Source organism: Zalophus californianus, chromosome 17 (assembly GCF_009762305.2).
Source record: "Zalophus californianus isolate mZalCal1 chromosome 17, mZalCal1.pri.v2, whole genome shotgun sequence".
In the NCBI taxonomy this organism is placed as follows: domain Eukaryota; kingdom Metazoa; phylum Chordata; class Mammalia; order Carnivora; family Otariidae; genus Zalophus; species Zalophus californianus.
In genome coordinates this window covers 16,711,713-16,732,046 of record NC_045611.1, presented here as the reverse complement: position 1 = coordinate 16,732,046, position 20,334 = coordinate 16,711,713, and the positions used below count along the sequence as shown (strand labels likewise).

Sequence of the window (20,334 nt, the reverse complement as noted above, 5' to 3'; positions counted from 1 at the left end):
GGAGGGCAAAAGACGAAGAAGGTACTTGAATTAAAAAAAAAAAAAACATGCAGTAACTCGAGGTTTTTACATATGGTCTGTCATTTCCTAATTAAGAAATGAGTTTGCTTGTCCTTTGGCCAACTCAAGCTAGACACTCCTACGAAAACCCTAAGCGGCTGGTGGCTGTCCAAGGGACGAAACTCCATTCCCCTGTGAGACCCCAAGCCAGCCCGCCCAGGCCGGCCGGACCCAGCTCTGGGGTCCTTTTTCTCGTCCCGCAGTCACCTCGGCTCCCTCAGGTCTGTCTCCTCCTGAGCTCAGCTCGGCGCTGGGCCGGCCGCCTCGGGCTCGCCGCCACCAGGTCGGCGCAAATACCTTTTCCCTCCCCGGGGCCCCAGGCGCGGACACCTCCCTGCCTCCCTCCCTGCTGGCGGGGCCCTTTCCCGGCTGGGAAACAGCAGCCGCGGCAGGAAGCGAAGCCCTTGTTGATGCTGTTCCTTGGCGCGTCTCCCCGCCCTCCGGCGGCCGCCCTAGCTCTTCCAGGCTCTGGGGCGCCCCCCCTCCGCGCCTGCGCAGTGCCCCGCGGGGGGCGGGGCTCAGATTCCTGTCAGCGGCGGCGGCGGTGGCGGCGACCGTCAGTTTTCGCTGAGGAGAAGCACGAAACGGACCCGTTGGCTCTCCCCCCTCCCTTTCCCCGCCCTGAACCCCCCTCCTGGCTCGCCGGGAATTAGTCCCCGTGGAGTTTCCCCTCCGCCTTGCTGCCGTTTTCTCGGTCCTCGGCCCGGTGGAAGTCACTGCCCTCGAGGAGGAGGCAGCAGCAGCCGCCCTCGCCTCGCCGCCCCCGGTTCGGTGCCCGCGGTCCCGGAGAGGAGGTGCCGCCGCCACCGCCGCTCCCCCCCTCCCGCTGCCCTCGGGCCGGGCTGGGTCGAGCTGCGATGCCCTCGGACTTCATCTCATTGCTCAGCGCGGACCTAGACCTGGAATCGCCCAAGTCCCTGTACTCGCGAGGTGAGTCAGGCTGGGGGCTGGGGCGTGGGGGCGGGGAGGCCCAGCCCGGGGGGGACCGGAGGGGTTCCCGTCGGGGGTGGGGGCAAGCCTGGGCCGGTCGGGCCTGTTTTGGGGGGGTGGGGAGAGGCCGATGGGGTCGGGTGATGGTGGAAGGGGCAGGGGAGGAGTGGCGGCCCCTCCCCCGCAGAGCCGCCGGCCGCACGGGGCCCAATTGCCGTCGGCCCCCGGTCTCTGCGGCACCAGTCGTTCTGAGAGTCCCTCGGCGTGTCCGGCCCCGCCACACTCCTCGAGCTGCCGGTCCCGGCCTCCCCGGCTCAGGGATTCCCCCCTCCCCGACTGGGCCCCGCGCTGGGGCTGTTGCGATCGTGCGCCGCGGCCCCTCTTACCAGGACCATCCTCCCGCAAAGTTGCCCCCAAACGGGCGGTGTGGCTTGGAGCCGGTTCTGGGTGCAGGGGCACCATTTTTCTCCCCCTCCAGGTTGTTTGTGCGCCGTCGTTCTACCCCCCCTCCCTCCGGCCTAGTCCACTCCCTCCCCTTGTTGGGACGGCCCCCCTCGACCAGGCGTTCTTCCTTTCCTCGTCATCTTATTGCTGGAAAGGGCCCGAATTTTCTTTTTCTCTCTTTCCACCTCTGTGGCATTCTAATGACTTACATCTCCCTCTCTTTTTACAAAGGTAGGGGTGCTCTCTCTGGATTAGTTTTATTCCTCTCCTGTCCCAGGGGTACCAGCTCAGGCACTGACGCTGTCCTTTGAGAATTTTCTCTTTCGTTGCCGTTCAAGGGCTCGTTGCAGGGAGGGGGCATTGGACAGAGATTCTCATTTTTAAACTCTTTTGGCAAAGGCCTAAAGGGGATTCCCGGGATCTATGATACTAACACTTGAGTTGATCTCTACGGGGTTTAAATTCCTATACTGGGCTCCACAAGAATGTGTTAGAACAGGTTCCCTGTGCAAGGGGCATCAAACCAGCATGCTACCCCTACACTCTTCACTTTTTAAACCACTGGGAGGGGCAAAAAGACATAACTGGGTTATTAGCTATTCATTTCACCATATTAAAAAAAAAATATGTGCCGTTGTGAACCTCCTTGCTGAGAAATCCAGCACTTCTTCAGTTTTGGTGTGATGTATCCATCCACTGAGTCTACCCCCTCCAGAAAGGGGGACTTCAGCTTCACATTATGTAAATTTACATTGTTTAAGCGAATCAGTGAGATAGCTTACTCTGGAAGGTACTGGACTTTACAGACTGACGATTGGGTTTGTACACAGAGTCCTACTTAGTAACTGTAGCCATTGTCTGTTGCTCTGATGACTTTAGTTGGCAGTCACCATCCTGTAGGATGTTTTTCAGGCAGCCTACCTGAAGTAGTTTGGAAATATTGTAGTTTTGAGTGTCAGAAGAAAAAGAGTATATCAAGAGATGATTCTTAGAAGAGGGCTAATGGGGTACAATTGGGTGCTAAAAATAGTCAAGACATTAACACCATTTGTGCAGTAATCATCAGATAATTTTCCGTGAAACAAATGCTTTATGAAAATCGAAGTTTAGCATAAAGACCAATGTAGAGGCAATTCAGTCTTCTTTTGCAGAGTATATTCACAAATACGGGCTTTAGTTCTTAAAAATACATGGCAGTTATGTAAGAGATGTATGCCACCCTTGCCTTTTTTTTTCTTAAGTCATTCAGCATAAAAAGTACTTAATGCTTTTTGTGTTTTTCAGATTCTCTGAAGTTACACCCATCACAGAATTTTCATAGAGCTGGACTATTGGAAGGTCAGCAAAGTGCCATTTTAAAGCATATTGTGTGAGTATGCAAAGGCTTTCTCTGAAATGGAGTTTAAATGAGAAAGTGTGAAACTTTGCAAACTCATACAATGTAGTTTTCTCCTAAAGAGCCTGATCCTTCTTTTAGAGCAGCTGAGTATTTCAGTGGATTTTGTTACTGTGTTTGATGTGCTTGTTAGCTTATTGTATCTGCTTTGAGAAGCCTTGAGAAAAGCCCCACAAAATTACTAAAAATTATGTTGGGTGTTCTACTTTGGAATTCCAGATCTTAATTCTAGCTTTTTATAAATAAACTGAATATGAAAAGGCTCAAACATTATGATCATCAGTATAACTAAGAGTGACACCAAACACTATTTCGTTTAAAAATTCAGAATTTAGAACTTTTATATATTGAGCATTTCCAAACAGCATTGTTAATTATTTATTACAAAAGCATTGGTATCATTACTGTTGCATTTTTTTTTTTTTTAAGATTTTATTTATTTGTGTGTGAGAGAGAGAGAAAGCACAAGCAGGGGGAGCCTCAGGCAAGAGGGAGAGGGAGAAGAAGCAGGCTCCCTGTGCAGGGAGCCGGGTGTAAGACTGGAGCCCCATGTGGGACTCTATCCCAGGACCTAGGGATCATGACCTGAGCTGAAGGCAGACGCATAACCGACTGAACCACGCAGGGTCCCACTGTTGCATTATTTTTAAGGATAAGGAAAGCCAAGTGATAGAGACGATGATTGAACTATGCTTAGAAAAAAGTTTGAGAAAGTTCTGGAAATGTTAATAGGTGTAGAATTTTAACAGCTGACAATTACTTTAGAAAGCCTTATATTGAAAAAAAGAAACTTTGTTGTTCTTAGCATTTTAAGACAAAAAAAGACTCTTTGTGTTTTGTAGGGTTTTTAACATAATTTTTTTTAAAGTTTATTTATTTTTTTTAGTAATCTCTCCACCCAGTGTGGGACTCAAACTCACAATCCCCTAGATCAAGAGTCACATGCTTTTCTGCCTGAGCCAGCCAGGAGCCCCTGTATTTTGTAGTTTTTGAAGTGGTTTTACATATCCTCTTTGAATTTTGTAATCCTGCAGTTGGACAGCAAGGGTATTAATTTCCCCATTATAGAGATGAGTAACCTGAGGCTGAAATTAAGAGACTTGTGGGAAAAGAGTCACACAAGAGCAGACATAATGCTTTTTGTGTTTAGCTGGAGTTCTTTACCCAAAGCCAAGCTGCCACTGTAAAATATATATGTAACCAGTAACTTAAACATTTTGTGGTCCACTTAAAAAAGGCCATAAATATTTAAGTTTGATTTGAGTTTAGATGCTTGCCTCCCATATGGTAGTCTGATATAGTGGGGGGAAGAGTGCGTTTTGTAATTGAGCTTGAGTTTGAATGCCAATTTAGTTGCTAATAAACTCTGTGGCCTTGGGCCTCTGAACTTTAATATTCTTTCTATAAAAATGTATATAATGTCTTAAATTTACTGAGGGGTAGTGTGTATGAAAATGCCTAGAATAGTGTCTGGCTTAATAAATGTTGGTTTTTTTCCTTTAGTATCAGCTACCTTGTTTTAACTATAATTTAGAGCATATAAAGTGTTCTTTAATTATTGATTATATTTATATTTATCAGAAGCCCATTGGTATACATTAGTATAAAAATCGACTACAATTTGAGGCAAGAAATTTTATGTGTTTCTTGGTGAAGCAGGTTTCTGTTTTTTATTCACATTGTTCAATTTGTGACCATGTTGTAGATTCATATTTGTACAAACCCATCCATTTTCTGGGCAACAGACCAGAGAGTATCATAATCATAGAGATTATCAGGCAGGAGAAAGATGAAAAAAAAAGTGTTAATTATTCCGGCAAATATTTTTAACAAGTCGATGGAAATGCAGACAGCCATTTAATATGTATATTTACATGTATGTGCTTAAATACTTTTATTAAATATTTATTTTGGCTGAGAAGATCCTCAGTTTTTTGAAGTGAGACCATCGTTTCATAGATTACATATACATTGTAAAATGTATAAATATCAAGTATCCTTTTATGTCTTTGATACAGGGAATCATAAGAAAGTTGTTTGCCTGCGTCATGAACGTATTTAATCTGTGCACCCTACTTCTATTTTAACCTTTTATTATGGACATTTTAAAGAACTTACAGAAGTAGAGAGAATAAAATAATGAGCCCCCATGTGCCTATCAGCAAGTTTTTAACCATTATCAATGCATGTCTGATCTTTTTTCTTTTATCTTCTCCCTTCCCCCAAGCTGTATTATTTTAAAACAAATATCAGACATCATGTTATTTCATATATACATACTTTAGTATTATAGTGATCTTTATTAATTTTTAAAATACCCTACTTTATTCCAGAAAATACATATTCAGATTTATTTCAGTAAAATCTGTCCTCTGCCCTCTTTTTAAGATAAAGTACAGCTGGAGGCTACTGCTTCTAGTGTCTAGTGTGTGTGTACCTTGTAATCTATGTTAAAATTGTAGGTCATGCGTCAGATTTGGGTTCAAATCCTTGTTTCAGCATTTGTGTTTGACCTTGTCTTAGTCATTTAATCTTTTTGTGCTTCAATTTTCTCATCTTTAAATGGGGACAATCATAGTATCTTCATCATGGACTGCTGTGAAGATTATTTGAGGCAAATTCATGTCCAAAGCATTTAACCTAGCACATAGTAAGTGCTCAATAAATGTTAGCTATATTAAAAATTCTAAGCGGTAACCACTTACATGGCATTTACTGTGTGCCAAGACCTTTATAAATATGAACTCACTGAATTCTCTTAACAACCCTTTGAGATGGTTATTATTATCCCATTTTACAGATGAGGGTGCTAGGCATGGGGAGGTTCAGCAACTTACCCATAGTCACATAGCTGATAAGTTGTAGCCAAGATTTCAACACAGGTAGCCTCACTGTAGACTATGCTCATAGCTATTATTATAGTGTACTGACTCCCTGTGTTATATAATAAGTATTTTCTAGTAATATGTATGCATACTTTCTGTCAGTTCTAGATTTCCATTTAATAGTAAACTCAACCCAGAGTAAGGGGAATTTAATTACTATCATATATAATTTGTTAAATTTTCGGTAGAACATTTTTTTTCCAAATTTAAATTCTCTCTTTAGGAAAACAAGGTTGGAAAACTTGCAGTTGAGTGCTACTGAGCTTTAAAAATAGATTCAAAATCTCTTTACCATTCAGTTAAGTTTGCTTTTACCTACATATCAATCTGGTCCTTCCTGCTACTATATGTATGTTTTTTTTTTTTAAAGAATAGGAAATTTGTTTTTTTAATTGAGATATATTTGACATAAAACATTATATTTATTTCAGTTTCACAATGTAATGATTATTTGTATATATTGGGAAGTGACCACTACAATAAGTCTAATTAACATCTGTCACCATATGTAGTTTTGCTACTACCTTTTTATTTAATGTGGTGATTGCCTGACAGTGGGAAAAGGGTCTAGTTATTTAATGCAGTAATACATAGCCATAAAATAATGTTTCTGATGATCCCATAATTACATGTGAAACTCTTAATGGAATAAGTAAATAAAAGAGGTAGTGTTGCAATTATATTAAAAATAACTCGCATAGGGGCGCCTGGGTGGCTCAATTGTTAAGCGTCTGCCTTCGGCTCAGGTCATGATCCCAGGGTCCTGGGTTTGAGCCCCACATCGGGTTCCCTGCTCTCTGGGAAGCCTGCTTCTCCCTCTCCTGCTCCCGCTCCCCCTGCTTGTGTTCCCTCTCTCACTGTCTCTGTCAAATAAATAAAATCTTTAAAAAAAAAAAGCCTCGCATAGAAAAAGCCCTGTACAAATGTATATACTATAAGATTTTACTTTTTGATTCTATTTTTGCATTTTCCCTGCCTTCTTTAAAGAAGATAGTTTATATATATTGAAAAAAATAAAATGGTTTACAGTTAGTGTGTTCAAATTTGAAGGCTAGGAATCTTCAGAGTGCCTAGAGAAAAAGTTGAACTACAGAGAAAAAGTTGTCATTTCTTACACTTTCTGTATTGAAAAATATTGATTTTGGCATATATTATTTGCCATATAAAAAACTGAGATAAAAATTAAATTAAAAGTAAATGAATATGAGTAAGAGGTCATTCTGGAAATATAGAGATGGAAGATAAGATGGTAGAAAATCAGATACAACAGGAAAAATAAACAAATTGGAAAAAATAGAATAATAAAAACAATGGATTAAAACTTTAAATAAAATGTTTTTTAAAAAGCAGGAGTTAAGAGATTAAATGATGGATTAAATTAAATAACTGGTTAAATAAGAGCTAAATACCATTGTGAGGCAGTCTTAATATTAAATATTTGAAACCGGAAGATTTTTAAAGGAAAATATGAAATAGTATAATGAGTTAGGAACAATAAACTACTTTTTTTCTTACTGCTGTCAAACTATTTGATATGGTACTACGTATAATTATACTTTATAGTTCTCCAAATGAAAATCCTAAAAATAGTAACAGTGTTTTACTGACTTGATGGAATATTTCTGAATTGCCATTAAGCCTGATTTATTTCTCTTCCTAAAGCTGATGTTAGTAAGGTAGTTAAGCCATTAACTCTTAAATGATGAAATGTATGAAGGTATCTTAATGGAAAGGAGTTTTTGAAAATATTTAATATTAATCTGTTGGATTCTTTTCTTGTTTAGTATCTATTAATATCTATAGATCCATATCTAGTAAACTAAAAATGTCATTATGGAAATAATTATGGAAATGAAGTTCAAACATTATAGAAGTCATACCTACCTAGTTCATCCTCACTTCTTGGTTCTAGGATCCGTTTCTCTGATTTCCTACCATTTGTTCTTGTGTCTCTTCCTAAACTCTGTTTTTGTTATTTTCATTCAGTACTAGAATTCTTTTGCCTATTACAGTAAGAGGATAGAAATACATATTTAATCAGATGGTTCTTGGCTTGCTCTTAACTCCTCTTGACTACTGTAATTATTCCAGGAGTCCCCTAAAACTTGAAAGTGATAGTATAGAAAAACATTTCTTATTGTGATTAATATTATATATAAAAAATAGCCACTTTATATTAGAAAAAGTTGACTCATTATATTGTCCATGGGGCGCCTGGGTGGCTCAGTTGGGTGGGTGGCTCAGTCAGGTAGGTGTCTACCTTCTGCTTAGGTCATGATCCCGGGGGCCTGGGATCGAGCCTTGGGGTGGTGGGCTCCCTGCTCAGCGGGGAGTCTGCTTCTCCCTCTGCCCCTTCCCCTGCTCATGCTCTTTCTCCCTCTCTCTCAGATAAATAAAATCTTAAAAAAAAAAGATTAGGGGCGCCTGGGTGGCTCAGTCATTGGGTGTCTGCCTTCCGCTCAGGTCATGATTGGGATCAAGCCCTGCATCGGGCTCCCTGCTCCATGGGAAGCCTGCTTCTTCCTCTCCCACTCCCCCTGCTTGTGTTCCCTCTCTCGCTGTATCTCTCTCTGTCAAATAAAGAAAGAAAATCTTTAAAAAAAAAAAAAAAACATTATATTGTCCATAAAGAATAATAGGTAATTAGAAAAAAAACAAAAGATCAAATTAATCTGAGACATCGTTTGGGCCTGGTTGTGTAGTGAGAGAAGATAGTCCTGTTAGCTCTAAGGTATAAGACATTCTTCAATAGAAATGTTGCTTATTAACTTATTTTATTGTCTTGTTGCAAAGATTTTATTTCAAGTTACATGAAAGAGATTCATGTGTCTTTTATTTCCTGTTGTCTTAATAAAAATCAAGGTTAAAAAAACTACCAAAATATATAATACACTAATTATAAACCTGTACTTGAGTGAAAAGGTAGAAATTTTCTTTATGGATTAAATACAGATAATGATTTTAGCTTCCAAATATAAATAAAACCTGGTGTTGTGATAAAGGATCTATATTTTTGATGATTTGAAACTAAAGATGTGCTACGTGGACATTTTCAGTTACTTATTCTTAACTACTGAAAAATAAAATTTTTTCTCTTTTCTTTTTAATATTTACTTGACAAATAGGTGATGATAATTACTGCTGGCCAGCCATAAATGTTTTTATTTTTTCCCCATCCAGAAATGTTACAATTAGTCTTTTAATAAGTTTGGTGTTGGTTGTTTTTTTGTTTTTTTGGGGTTTTTTTGGTATCTTTTTTTGAAGGTGAGACAAGAACAGAAAAGTTTCTAAGAGTGACCTAAGTTGTTGATTACTCTTATCTTTATAAATTTAGTTTTAGTTTAGTGTTTTTTCTTTTTAGTTGTAGTTTTAAGACATCTACCTAAAATAACATTTGTAGGACATGATTAAAGAAACAGTGTTGGTAAAAAGGAATAATAAATTCAGTGCTAGTAATTAAAAACATTTTTTTGAGCAATTTATGTGCCGGAATTGTACAGATATTTTTCACGTTTAGTCCTCAGAAAAATCCTCTGAGATAGTGTCAGGATCCGTATTTCATAAATGAGCAAACTGAGGTATAAAGGGATTCACTGATTTTCCCAAGGTCACATAGCTAATCAAGGAGGCTGGAATTTGAAACTTCACTATTTTACCACAGATTATTGAGCTTATCCTGACTCTCTTTAGTATAAACATTTGATAATTGGTATTTATACCTTAGGCCCTACTAAAATTACACCACTGTTCAGATGATGTAAAAAGAGAGCTTTGTGTAGGATTCTTCAGCTAAACAGCTTCCATAAAGTAAGAGAGAAACTGTATAAGCCACACATAAAAATCAGTAAAGAATATGATGATGACCCATTTGGGGAATATTTTAACACTCAAAATTAGCAAATCATTGCCTTGCTTTAGTGAGTGTCTTTAAGATTGAACCACCTCTGTATTGACAGATGATGGTACTCAGAATTGAAGAGTAGGGGAAGGGTAAGCAGACCATCACCTAAGGAGAATGACTTGAGAAATGGAGGATGCCATGGGACTCATGATTTCTTTGGCACTAGTTTTATGGAAGCACAGAATCCTTGCACCTTATTTCTGCTGATGTATTTTGGAGCCTAACTAAATTTGAAAGATGAGCAACAGAAAAAATAGTACTAATAGAGCTTCAGGAGTTAGTTCTATTCTTGCTATGGTGGGTCATTGTTAATGAACTTCCTGAAAATTCTGTGTTAGGCATTAGAAAATAATGGATTTTAATTCTAGTTTGGGTTTGAGACCCTGTGGAAAATCATGCAAGCATTCCTTTTCTTCAGTAGAGACATTAATAGCAGTTTTGCTTACCTGAGAGTTGAGAGGAAGAACAACTGATACAATGTTAGGACCAAACTATAAAATGTCTGTATGAGTAATGATACTTTGCATAGGGCCCTATTAATTTACTTTGGTTCTTTGCACTGTCTCTTTTTAAAAAATCTCGTTCTATTCATGTCTCCCATTTTCTCATGGTACTTTCTATATTTTGCTTGTTGGTTGTGTGGTTACTTCTTGTATCCTTTCTCTCTTTCCCTTCTTATTTTTATTTTTTTTTAAAGATTTTATTTATTAGAGAGAGCAAGCATGTGTGCACAAGTAGGCAGAGCAGCAGACGGAGAGGGAGAAGCCGACTCCTGCTCAGCAAGGAGCCCAATATGGGGCTTGATCCCAGGAACCTGGGATCATGACCTGAGCCAAAGGCAGAGGCTTAACCAACTGAACCACCCAGGCGCCCCCCTCCCTTTTTAAATAACAGTCTATATATAGAGGTACAGAGGTTCACCAATTTAGGGTGTTCCATGAATTTTTAACAAGTGTATACATTTGTGTTATCACCATAGATAAGATACAGAACCTTTCAGTCACCCTGTTAGATGGGCTACCTTTTGCTCTTTTGTAGTCAGTTCTGCCCATGGTAGCCCCTCAGGCAACTACTTGCCTGTTTTTCCTTAAAATAGATTAGTTTTGTCTTTTTTAGAATTTCATATAAATGGATTTATACAATGTATACTCTTTTCTCTTTAACTTTTGTTTGTTCAACCACCATAATGTTCTAAAATGGAAAACTGGTTTTTTAAAGGACCTAAAAGTAATGAGACTTTTTATTCTGTTATACATTCCTATATTCTATAATGTAGCCAAATGTAGTTTTCTAGGGATGACTTTTCATGTTTATGTGCAAGTTTAGGTTACTTACTCATAATATTTATTCATTCACTCAAAATGAATTTGCACATGGATCCTGGCCACATACAGTTTATAGCTCAGTAGAAGAGATTGTATGTGAATAAACAATGATAACTGTTTTAAAGGGTTTCATAATTCAGTCTAGATTAGAAAATGAAATTAATATGGCTTCTAATTTTTATTTGCTAATAGGAAAATACTTTTGTGCACCTTATACCAAAGCATATAGTTTGCACCTATACTAGATCATTATAAATCGAAGTTTAGAACTTTAAAATTTCTTTGTAGTTTAGGTCTAGAGAGGGTTGTATAGTTGAAGAGTACGTAGAGGGTATGTAGTACTGTAGATTAAGTGTAAAGGTCAAAACAGAATATGAGCTTTCTGTCACATATAAAGTGAGTACTATCTTGTGCTTAACTCTATTATAAATACTAATGCTGAATAAAATTCAAGTTTGTCCAGTAATCATTTTTACTATATACCATACTGCTAGTTTGGACCTTAGACACTAAAATACTTTTGTTAGCAACATAATGGAACAATTAAATGTTTGTTGATGGGGGCCTGATTACACAAATTTAAGTATTTGTTTGAATTAAAGTTTTCATTATAATCGTTTAGGTAAGTCACTAAAATGCCTGTGTTTAAAAGTGTGTAATAGCAATGAAGCATCCAAACATAGGTTTAAGCTAACAAGTAGCTATTCTTCACAATTAAGTTGTGATTAGAAGTCTTAAAGATTTTGTACTGTCTTTTTTTTCCAGTTTTTTTAAGTAGCGACTTGCTTGTTGGGGTTTCAGTCTGAAATGATGATTTTACTAGAAAAAATATTACTGTAAAGTAGAATTAATAATAATAAGTTAATGTTCACAGGTTAAATATTCAATTTATAAGCACTGTGGTAATAGGCAGTTATAAGGACTTTAGAAATTATAAATTAAAATTTTACTTGAGTAAATTTTTATAAAATTGTATTGTGAACTCTATTTCTATATCCTTTTTAATTTTTATTGTTAAACCATATTCTCTAGAATATTAGGCTAAAGTAGAGTGAATGAATGGAAAATATAAACATAGCTTGAATTTTCTAATTATTATTATTAAATATTTAATTTATTTATTTGAAAGAGAGCAAGAGAGAGTAAGCACGAGCAGGGGAGGGGCAGAGGAGAGAGGGAGGAAGCAGGCTCCCCACAGAGCAGGAGCCCGATGCGGGCTCAATCCAGGACTCTGGGATCATGACCTGAGTGAGCCGAAGGCAGACGCTCAACCGACTAAGCCACCCAGGCGCCACTATAATTATTTTTGAAGAACATTTCATTTTCTTACTTTATTTTTACCTGAATAACAGATGCTTTGGATAAAATGACTACTTAATTCCTTTAATAAGCTCATTGTTGCTTTTTTTGTTTTTTAAACTGGGTGGTGAAGTAGTTGAAGAACAAACAGAATGTCACTAGTTAGCTAAATTACTGCTCTATTACAGTAAATACAAATGGCACATTTATAGTGTAAAATATAGTAAGTAAAAACTAAAAAATAACTTTCTTGAAAATGTTTTTCAATGAACTTAATAAGAATGTACAGAATCAATACTAAAAATTCTACACAGAAAAAAATTCAGTGCATACTTTTGAGAACAGATGAACAGAGAGTTGGAAGTTGAATTTGAAGAAGTGCTTTCTTGGCAATTAAAAATGGTAGAGATAGGGACATCTCGGTGCCTCAGTTGGTTAATCAGCTGCCTTCAGCTCAAGTCATGATCCCAGGGTCCCGGGATCGAGTCCTGCCTTGGGCTCCTTGCTCAGTGGGGAGCCTGCTTCTCCCTCTGCCTGCTTGCCACTCCCCCTGCTTGTGCTCTCTGACAAATAACTAAAATCCTAAAGAAAATGGTAAAGATAATGATTAGAAAAATCAGAGTTCCACATGTTTATCAGGCTTGTGAATAAAAACCCAATTTCAGAAGCATGCATTACTTAATAGCTGTGTCATTTTAGGCAAGTTACTTAACCTTTCTGTTGACTCAGTTCTATAAAATGGGGATAATAGACTCAGATTTCTAATGAAGATTAGATTAGTTAAATTTCTCAAGCACTTGTAATATATTTGGCACATAGTAAGCACTATATAAATATTTGTTTAAATAAACAAGTAAAATAAAAATTCATATCTAGAAATAAAATTACTTGACAAACATATTTACCCAAAATGTAGCAAGGAACCAGGAGTTTATTAGCATAAGCTCTGAACACCCAATCAGATGTTGCTAAATTTACATACTAAGGTGTAGGCATTCATAGCACTATGTGGTACAGGATTTATCTTCTTAAAATACAAATCTAATCATATTGCTTGCTTTAAAATCCTTTAAATAAAGATGTAAAATTCTTAAAGATCTGGCTCCTGATTATCTTTTTTTAAAAAATTGAGAGAATTAATATAACAAAGTTTGTCATTTTAACCATTTTAAAGTGTATAATTCAGTGGTTTTAGTGCATTCAAAATGTTGTACAACTAGCACCTAGTATATAATTCTGGAACATTTTCATTCCCCCGAAAAGAAACACTTTATTCATTACCATTCACTCCTCAGTTCCCCCTCTTCCAGCCCCTGGCAGCCCTCTTCTGCTTTTTGTCTCTGAATTTGTCTATACTAGACATTTCATATAAAAGGAATCATCTGTGGTCTTTTGTGACTTCTTTGTGTCACTTAGCTTTGTTTTCAAGGTTCATCCATTTTATAGCATGTATCAGTAGTTCATTCCTTTTTATGGAAGAATATTTTTGACTCTTCATCCATTCATTAGTTCATGGACATTTGGGTTGTTTTAGCTATTATGAACAATGTTGCTATGAACATTTGTGTATAAGTTTTTATGTGTGCGGATTTTTTTTTCTTTTGGGTATATACCCAAGAGTGGAATTGCTGGGTCATACAGTAACTATTTTTAACTTTTTGAGGAATTGCCAAACTACTTTCCACAGTGGCTGTATCATTTTATATTTTCAGCAGCAGTGTATGAGGGTTCTGATTTCTCCATATCCTTGTCAACACTTGTTCTTTTCTCTTTTTGATTATAGATGTCATAGTGGGTATGAAGTTTCTTGTGGTTTTGATTTATATTTCTCTAATGACTAATACTATTGAGCATCTTTTCATGTGTTTATTGGCCATTAGTATGTCTTCCTTGGAAAAATGTTTACTCAAGGCTTTTGCCCATTTTTAAATTGAATTATTTGTCTTCTTATTGTTGAGTTGTAGGACTTCTTTGTATATTATGTATACAAGTCCTTTATCAGACCGGTGATTTGCAGAAATTTTCTCCCATTCTGTGGGTTGTCTTTTCACTTTTTTTTTAAGATTTTTTTTATTTTATTTTAGAGAGAGACAGAGAAAGAGAGAGCAAGCTCGGGTGGGGGAGGGGCAGAGGGAGAGGGAGAAGCAGACTCCCCACTGAGCAGGGAGCCCTGCACGGGGCTCAATCCCAGGACCCCAAGATCATGACCTCAGTGGAAGGCAGACACTTAAATGACTGAGCCACCCAGGCATCCCTTCACTTTCCTTTTTTTTTTTTTCATTTTATTCATTTATTCATGAGAGACAGAGAGAGAGAGAGAAAGAGGCAGAGGGGGAAGTAGGCTCCCAAGGAGCAGGGAGCCCGATGCGGGACCCGATCCCAGGACCCCGGGACCATGACCTGAGCCGAAGGCAGACGTCCAACCATCTGAGCCACCCAGGCGCCCCCTTCACTTTCTTGAGAGTTTCTTTCGATGCACAAGCATTTTAAATTTTGTTTAAGTCTACTTTTATCTGTTTTTGTTGTTACTCTTGGTTTGTGTCATATTTAAGGAACTGTTGCCTAGCTTAGGGTTACAAAGATTTACACCTGTTTTCTTCTGAGAATGTTATAGTTTTGGTTCTGACATTTTGATCTTTGATTCATTTTGAGTTAATTTGTTTCTGGAGTCTCAGTTCTTTTCCAGTCATCTTTCTGTCTGTCCTTATGTCAGTACCATACTGTCTTGATTACTGTAACTTTGAAATTGAGAAGGATGAGTCTTCCAATTTTGTTCTTCTTTTACAAGATTGTTTTGGCTATTCAAAGTCCCTTGAATTTCCATTTTAATTTTTTGAAAGATTTTGTTTATTCATTTGAGAAAGAGACAGAGAGCACACAAGCAGGGGGAGAGGGAGAGGGAGGAGCAGACTCTCCGCTGAGCCAGCCGGGAGCCCGATGTGGAGCTCGATCCCAGGACCTGGAGACCCGAGCTGAAGGCAGACGCTCAACCATCTGAGCCACCCAGGCGCCCCTCCATTTTAATTTTTTTAAAAAAATATATTTATTTGAGAGAGAGAGAACAGGAGCAGGGAGGAGGGGCAGAGGGAAAGGGAAAAGCAGACTTCGGAACCGGAAGTGGGGCTAAATCCCAGGACCCGGAGATCATGACGTAAGCTGAAGGTAGGCGCTTAACTGACTGAGCCACACAGGTGCCCCTCCATTTGAATTTTGAGATAAGCTTCTCAACTTCTGCAAAAAGTGAGCTGTGATTTTAATAGGGATTGCAGTGAATCTTTTTTTGAGGAGAATTGTTTGTGGAATATTGACATCTTAATAATATTAAACCTACCTGTCAATAAACATGGAATATCTCCTTTTATTTAGATCTCACTTTAATTTCTTTCAACAGTGTTTTGTAGTTTTCAGGGTATAAGTTTTACACATCTTTTTAAACATTTATTTTTAAGTATTTTTTTTTTTTTAACCATGGTTTTAAGTGTTAGTAAAATTATGGAAGTGATTTGAGGAATGGTCTCTTAAAACTTAGGAGAGCTTTAGTATTGAAGTACTTGATTCTATATCTATTCAGAAAAAGAAACCCAAACCATGATAAAATAAGTGACTGTAAAATACTAGTCAGCCATAGAATTAAAGCTGTAGTAAACCATAAACAACATATAGTAAAGTCCAGTTTTGTTTAAAAAGTTGTACTGGGTGGTAATTTTCTCAAGGGCAGCAACTATACCTTGAATTCTCATAGCATCTGACACAAGTGCTTTATAATCTGAGAGATACTTGATAAATATTGAATGAATGAGTACCATATCCAGAAAGAAGGAAGGAGCGTTGGTGGTATAGTGGTGAGCATAGCTGCCTTCCAGAAAGAAGGAAGGAATGATACTGGAAACCTGAGAGGATTGTGTTCTAGTTATATACAACCATGTAGAAAGCTTTAATTGGAATAACAATTGCATTAAAATTACAGCAGTTGGAAAACTAGGCCTTTATAGAATTGGAGTTATTTAATCTGTAAAGACAAAAACTTAGATAATAAAGATGAAAATGGAGGTAAATTTGTTCTCTAAACCTAGAATACCCGAATAAGAAAGCTCTCTTGATGCTTGAATGGAACAGGGTTAGGGCAAAATGTATGAATATGTAATATATATATGAGTAAAAGTTTTCTTAGGGGACCTTTTACATGTTACAACTGAAAAAAATAGAATCTAGAATGGTTAGTTAAATTAAAAGAAAATACGATGACCATCATGGATAATTGAGAAAACTAGAGATATGATCTTAATTTTATGGCATAGAAAATGTCTGGTGTCTTTATCAGAAAATGTAATTTTTCCCAACAATACTTTTTCTTGTATGTTTGGGAGAGTTATTTTATTTTAAAATTCTGTGCCCCACAGAACAGAATAACCAGTTAATATGAGGTGATTTTGTAGAATTGGAAGTAGACCTTTTTATTCAATATCAGCTCTACATAGCCTAGCTTTCTCAACTCGTATTGGCATGGATTTCCTGGGATTTTTTTAAAAAGATTTTATTTATTTATTTTAGAGAGAGAGAATGTGTGAGTGGGGAGGGGCAGAGGGGTAGGGAGAAGGAGAAGGAATCTGAACCAGACTGCACTGAGGACGAAGCCCAACGTGGGGCTCCATCCCACAACCATGAGATCACGTCCTGAGCTGAAACCAAGAGTCGGACACTCAACCGACTGAGCCACCCAGGTGCCCCAGTTTTCCTGGGATTTTAGTAGAGTGAAATGGGGTATATATATATATATGGGCATGTGTGAAATCAATTCTGTCAAACCCTGGTCCTTAGCAACTATTAAATTAATCTTGTAATTGTTAACTGTCATATTCTAGCAGCAAACTTCACTTTAAATATAAGTGAAGGAGAAGTAAGACTTAGCAATATTATTTATAGACAGATTTTTAAAAATATGTGTATATCTTTCACGTGCAGAAACACTGCTTAGGAATTTTTTTAGTCTTTAATTTCTGCTGGGTCCTAGGAGTGATACAGCATCTAAAACACTAATTTGGGACTACCATACTTGTATTATTGATTTCGTTGGTATAATACTACTACTTTGCAATAATTGTGTCAAGAGTTAAGGATACTTTTTAAACCTTTTTTTTTTTCTGCTAGGAATTAATCTTTGCATTATGAGATTCTTAAATCCAGAAGACTTTGTTTTGTTTGTTTGGGTTTTTTGGCCATTTCACTCCTATGATATTTTTTTTTAATTGAGATATAATTGACCTATAACATTGTATTAGTTTTAGGTGTATAGCATAATGATTTGATATATGTGTATATTGAGAATGATTATGACAATAAGTTTATTTAACATCTGTCACCACACATAGTTACAAGTTTTTTTCTTGTGCTGAGAACTTTTAATCTTACTCTCTTAGTGTAACTTTCATATGTACAATGCAGTACTGGTAACTGTAGTCACTATGCTGTACCTCATATCCTTAGAACTTATTTATCTTATAAACTGGAATTTTGTACCATTGACTACCTTTACCTATTCCACCCACCACCTGCCACTTCTGGCAACCATCAGTCTGTTTTCTGTAGTTCTCTGAGTTCAGGGTTTTTGTTTTATATTATTTTCTTTTGTTTTAGATAACATGTATAAGTGAGATCATACAGTATTTGTCTTTCTCTGTCTTATTTCACTTGGTATAATGTTCTCAAGTTCCATTCACGTTGTCACATATGGCAGGATTTCCTTTTTTTTTATGGCTGAATAATACTCCTGTTTGCACGTGTGTGTGTGTGTGTGTGTGTGTGTGTGTGTGTGTGTGTGTCACATTTTCTTTAGCCATTCATCCATAGATGGACACTTAAGTTGTTTCCAGTCTTGACTATTGTTTCAGTGAATGTGGGGGTGCAGGTATCTTTTCAAGGTAGGGATTTCATTTTCTTTGGATAAATACCCAGAAATGAAATTTCTGGATCACATGGTATTTCTATTATAATTTTTTGAGGAACAATCATACTGTTTTCCATAATGGCTGTACCTGATTGACATTTTGAGCACAGGAATTTATTCTATCTAAATAAAAATTTGTTCTTTAAATGAGAGGAACACTTAGGTGATTGGCTATAAACAAACATATGAAGAGAGTCTACTCCCATTTTACTGATTGGAACAACTATTCCTCTATATTTACTTTAATAGAATACTGTTTGTGCTATTAAACATATTTAAGTTATATATTTTTTAAAGATTTTATTTATTTATTTATTTGAGAGAGAGCACGAGAGGGGGGAGGGTCAGAGGGAGAAGCAGACTCCCTGCTGAGCAAGGAGCCCGATGTGGGACTCGATCCCGGGACTCCAGGATCATGACCTGAGCCGAAGGCAGTCACTTAACCAACTGAGCCACCCGGGTGCCTTATTTAAGTTATACTTAAGAACATACTGACTTTAATGTCTTTTCCATAAATACTGCTAAATGTATAAATGTCTTAATATAAAGGCACTGATACAATACAAATATATACTATACCAATAAACACATGAAAAGATTTTCAGCATCATTAGTTATTAGGGAAATGCAAATTTAAACCACAATGAGATACTACTTTATATCCATTAGGATAGCTATAATCAAAAAGACAGATAATAACAGGTGTGGCAAGGATGTGGACAAATCACCTCATATACTGCTGGTGGAAATGTAAAATGCTGCAGCTACTTTAGAAAATAATCTGGTAATTCCTCAAAAAGTTAAATGTAGAGTTACCATATAATCCAGCATCTCACTTCTAGATGTATACCCAACAGAAATGAAAACATCTGTACACACAAAAACTTGTACACAAATGTCCATAGCAGTATTACTCTAAATAGCCAAAATGTGGAAGCAACCCAGATGTCCATCAACTGATCAATGGATGGATAAACAAAACATATATCCATTTAATGGAATAATATTTGGCATAAAAAGGAATGCATTACTGATACATGCTGCAACATGGATGAATCTTGAAAACATTAAGTGAAAGAAGCCAGTCACAAAACACCGCATATTGTATGATTCCATTTATAGAAAATGTACAGAATAGCCAGATCTATAGGGACAGAAGGTAGATTAGCGGTTCCTAGGGGTGGGAATTGAGGATAGGGGATGATAGTTAAAGGATTGGGGTTTCTTTTGGAAGGGTGTTAAAAATGTTATAAAATTGATTGTGATGACGGTTGCACAACTTTGTGAATATACTAAAGTGCCCATTAACAGATGAATGGATAAAGTGTGGTATTGTACAGATAATGGAATATTATTCACCCTTAAAAAGGAATAAAATTTTGGTACATCGTACAGCATGAATGAATTTCGAAAACGTGTTAAGTGAAATAAGCCAGATACAAGAGGACAAATATTGTATGATTTCATGAAGTATCTAGAATAGAGACAGAAAATAGAATAGTGGTCACTAAGGACTATGGTGAGAGGACAATGGTGAGTTACTGTTTAATGGGTACAGAGTTTATATTTGTGATGATGAAAAAGTTCTGGAAATGGGTAGTGGTGTTGTTGCACAACATTGTGAGTGAACTTAATAGCATTGAATTGTACACTTAAAAAATGCAGTGGTAAGGGGCGTCTGGGTGGCTCAGTCAGTTAAACGTCCAACTTTTGATTTCTGCTCAGGTCATGATCTCAGTTATGGGATCACGCCCCACATTGGGCTCAATGCTCAGTGGAGAGTGCTTCTCTCCCTCTCCCTTTCCTTCTTGCCCTCCCACCTGCTCACATTCACATGGGCTCTCTGTCTCTGTTTCTCACTCTCTAAAATAAATAAATCTTTTTTTAAAAAAGCAATGGTAAATTTTATGTTATATGTATTTTACCACAAAAATATATTTGTTAAAAAAGTAGAAAAAATAATTTTAAGAGTCTGAGATATACTAACTTTTTTGGTGAAGTTACTGAGACAGAAGTAATTGTGTGGTGGCACATGGAAAAAAGACTGTTTTTCCCATTTAACAGAGTATATTTTGGTTGTTTAAATCATTTATGGTTTTCTTCCTCCTGTTTTCGTCAAATGTGAATTTCTCTTGCTTTCTATATGGGAC

The 20,334-nt window shown here is 37.4% G+C and overlaps 1 protein-coding gene across 6 annotated transcripts in view; it reads left to right on the top strand.

Moving 5' to 3' along the window:
* The first annotated feature begins 643 nt into the window (after nt 1-643).
* The window catches only part of NFAT5 (nuclear factor of activated T cells 5), a 114,902-nt gene continuing 95,211 nt past the window's right edge, over nt 644-20,334 (top strand). For 3 of the 6 annotated variants that reach the window (XM_027617075.2, XM_027617072.2, XM_027617071.2), the window contains exons 1-2: nt 644-990; nt 2,719-2,772. In XM_027617075.2, the coding sequence (XP_027472876.2) occupies nt 918-990; nt 2,719-2,772 (127 nt within the window). In that variant the 5' untranslated portion in view covers nt 644-917. The other 3 variants (XM_027617074.2, XM_027617073.2, XM_027617076.2) reach the window with 2 other exon arrangements.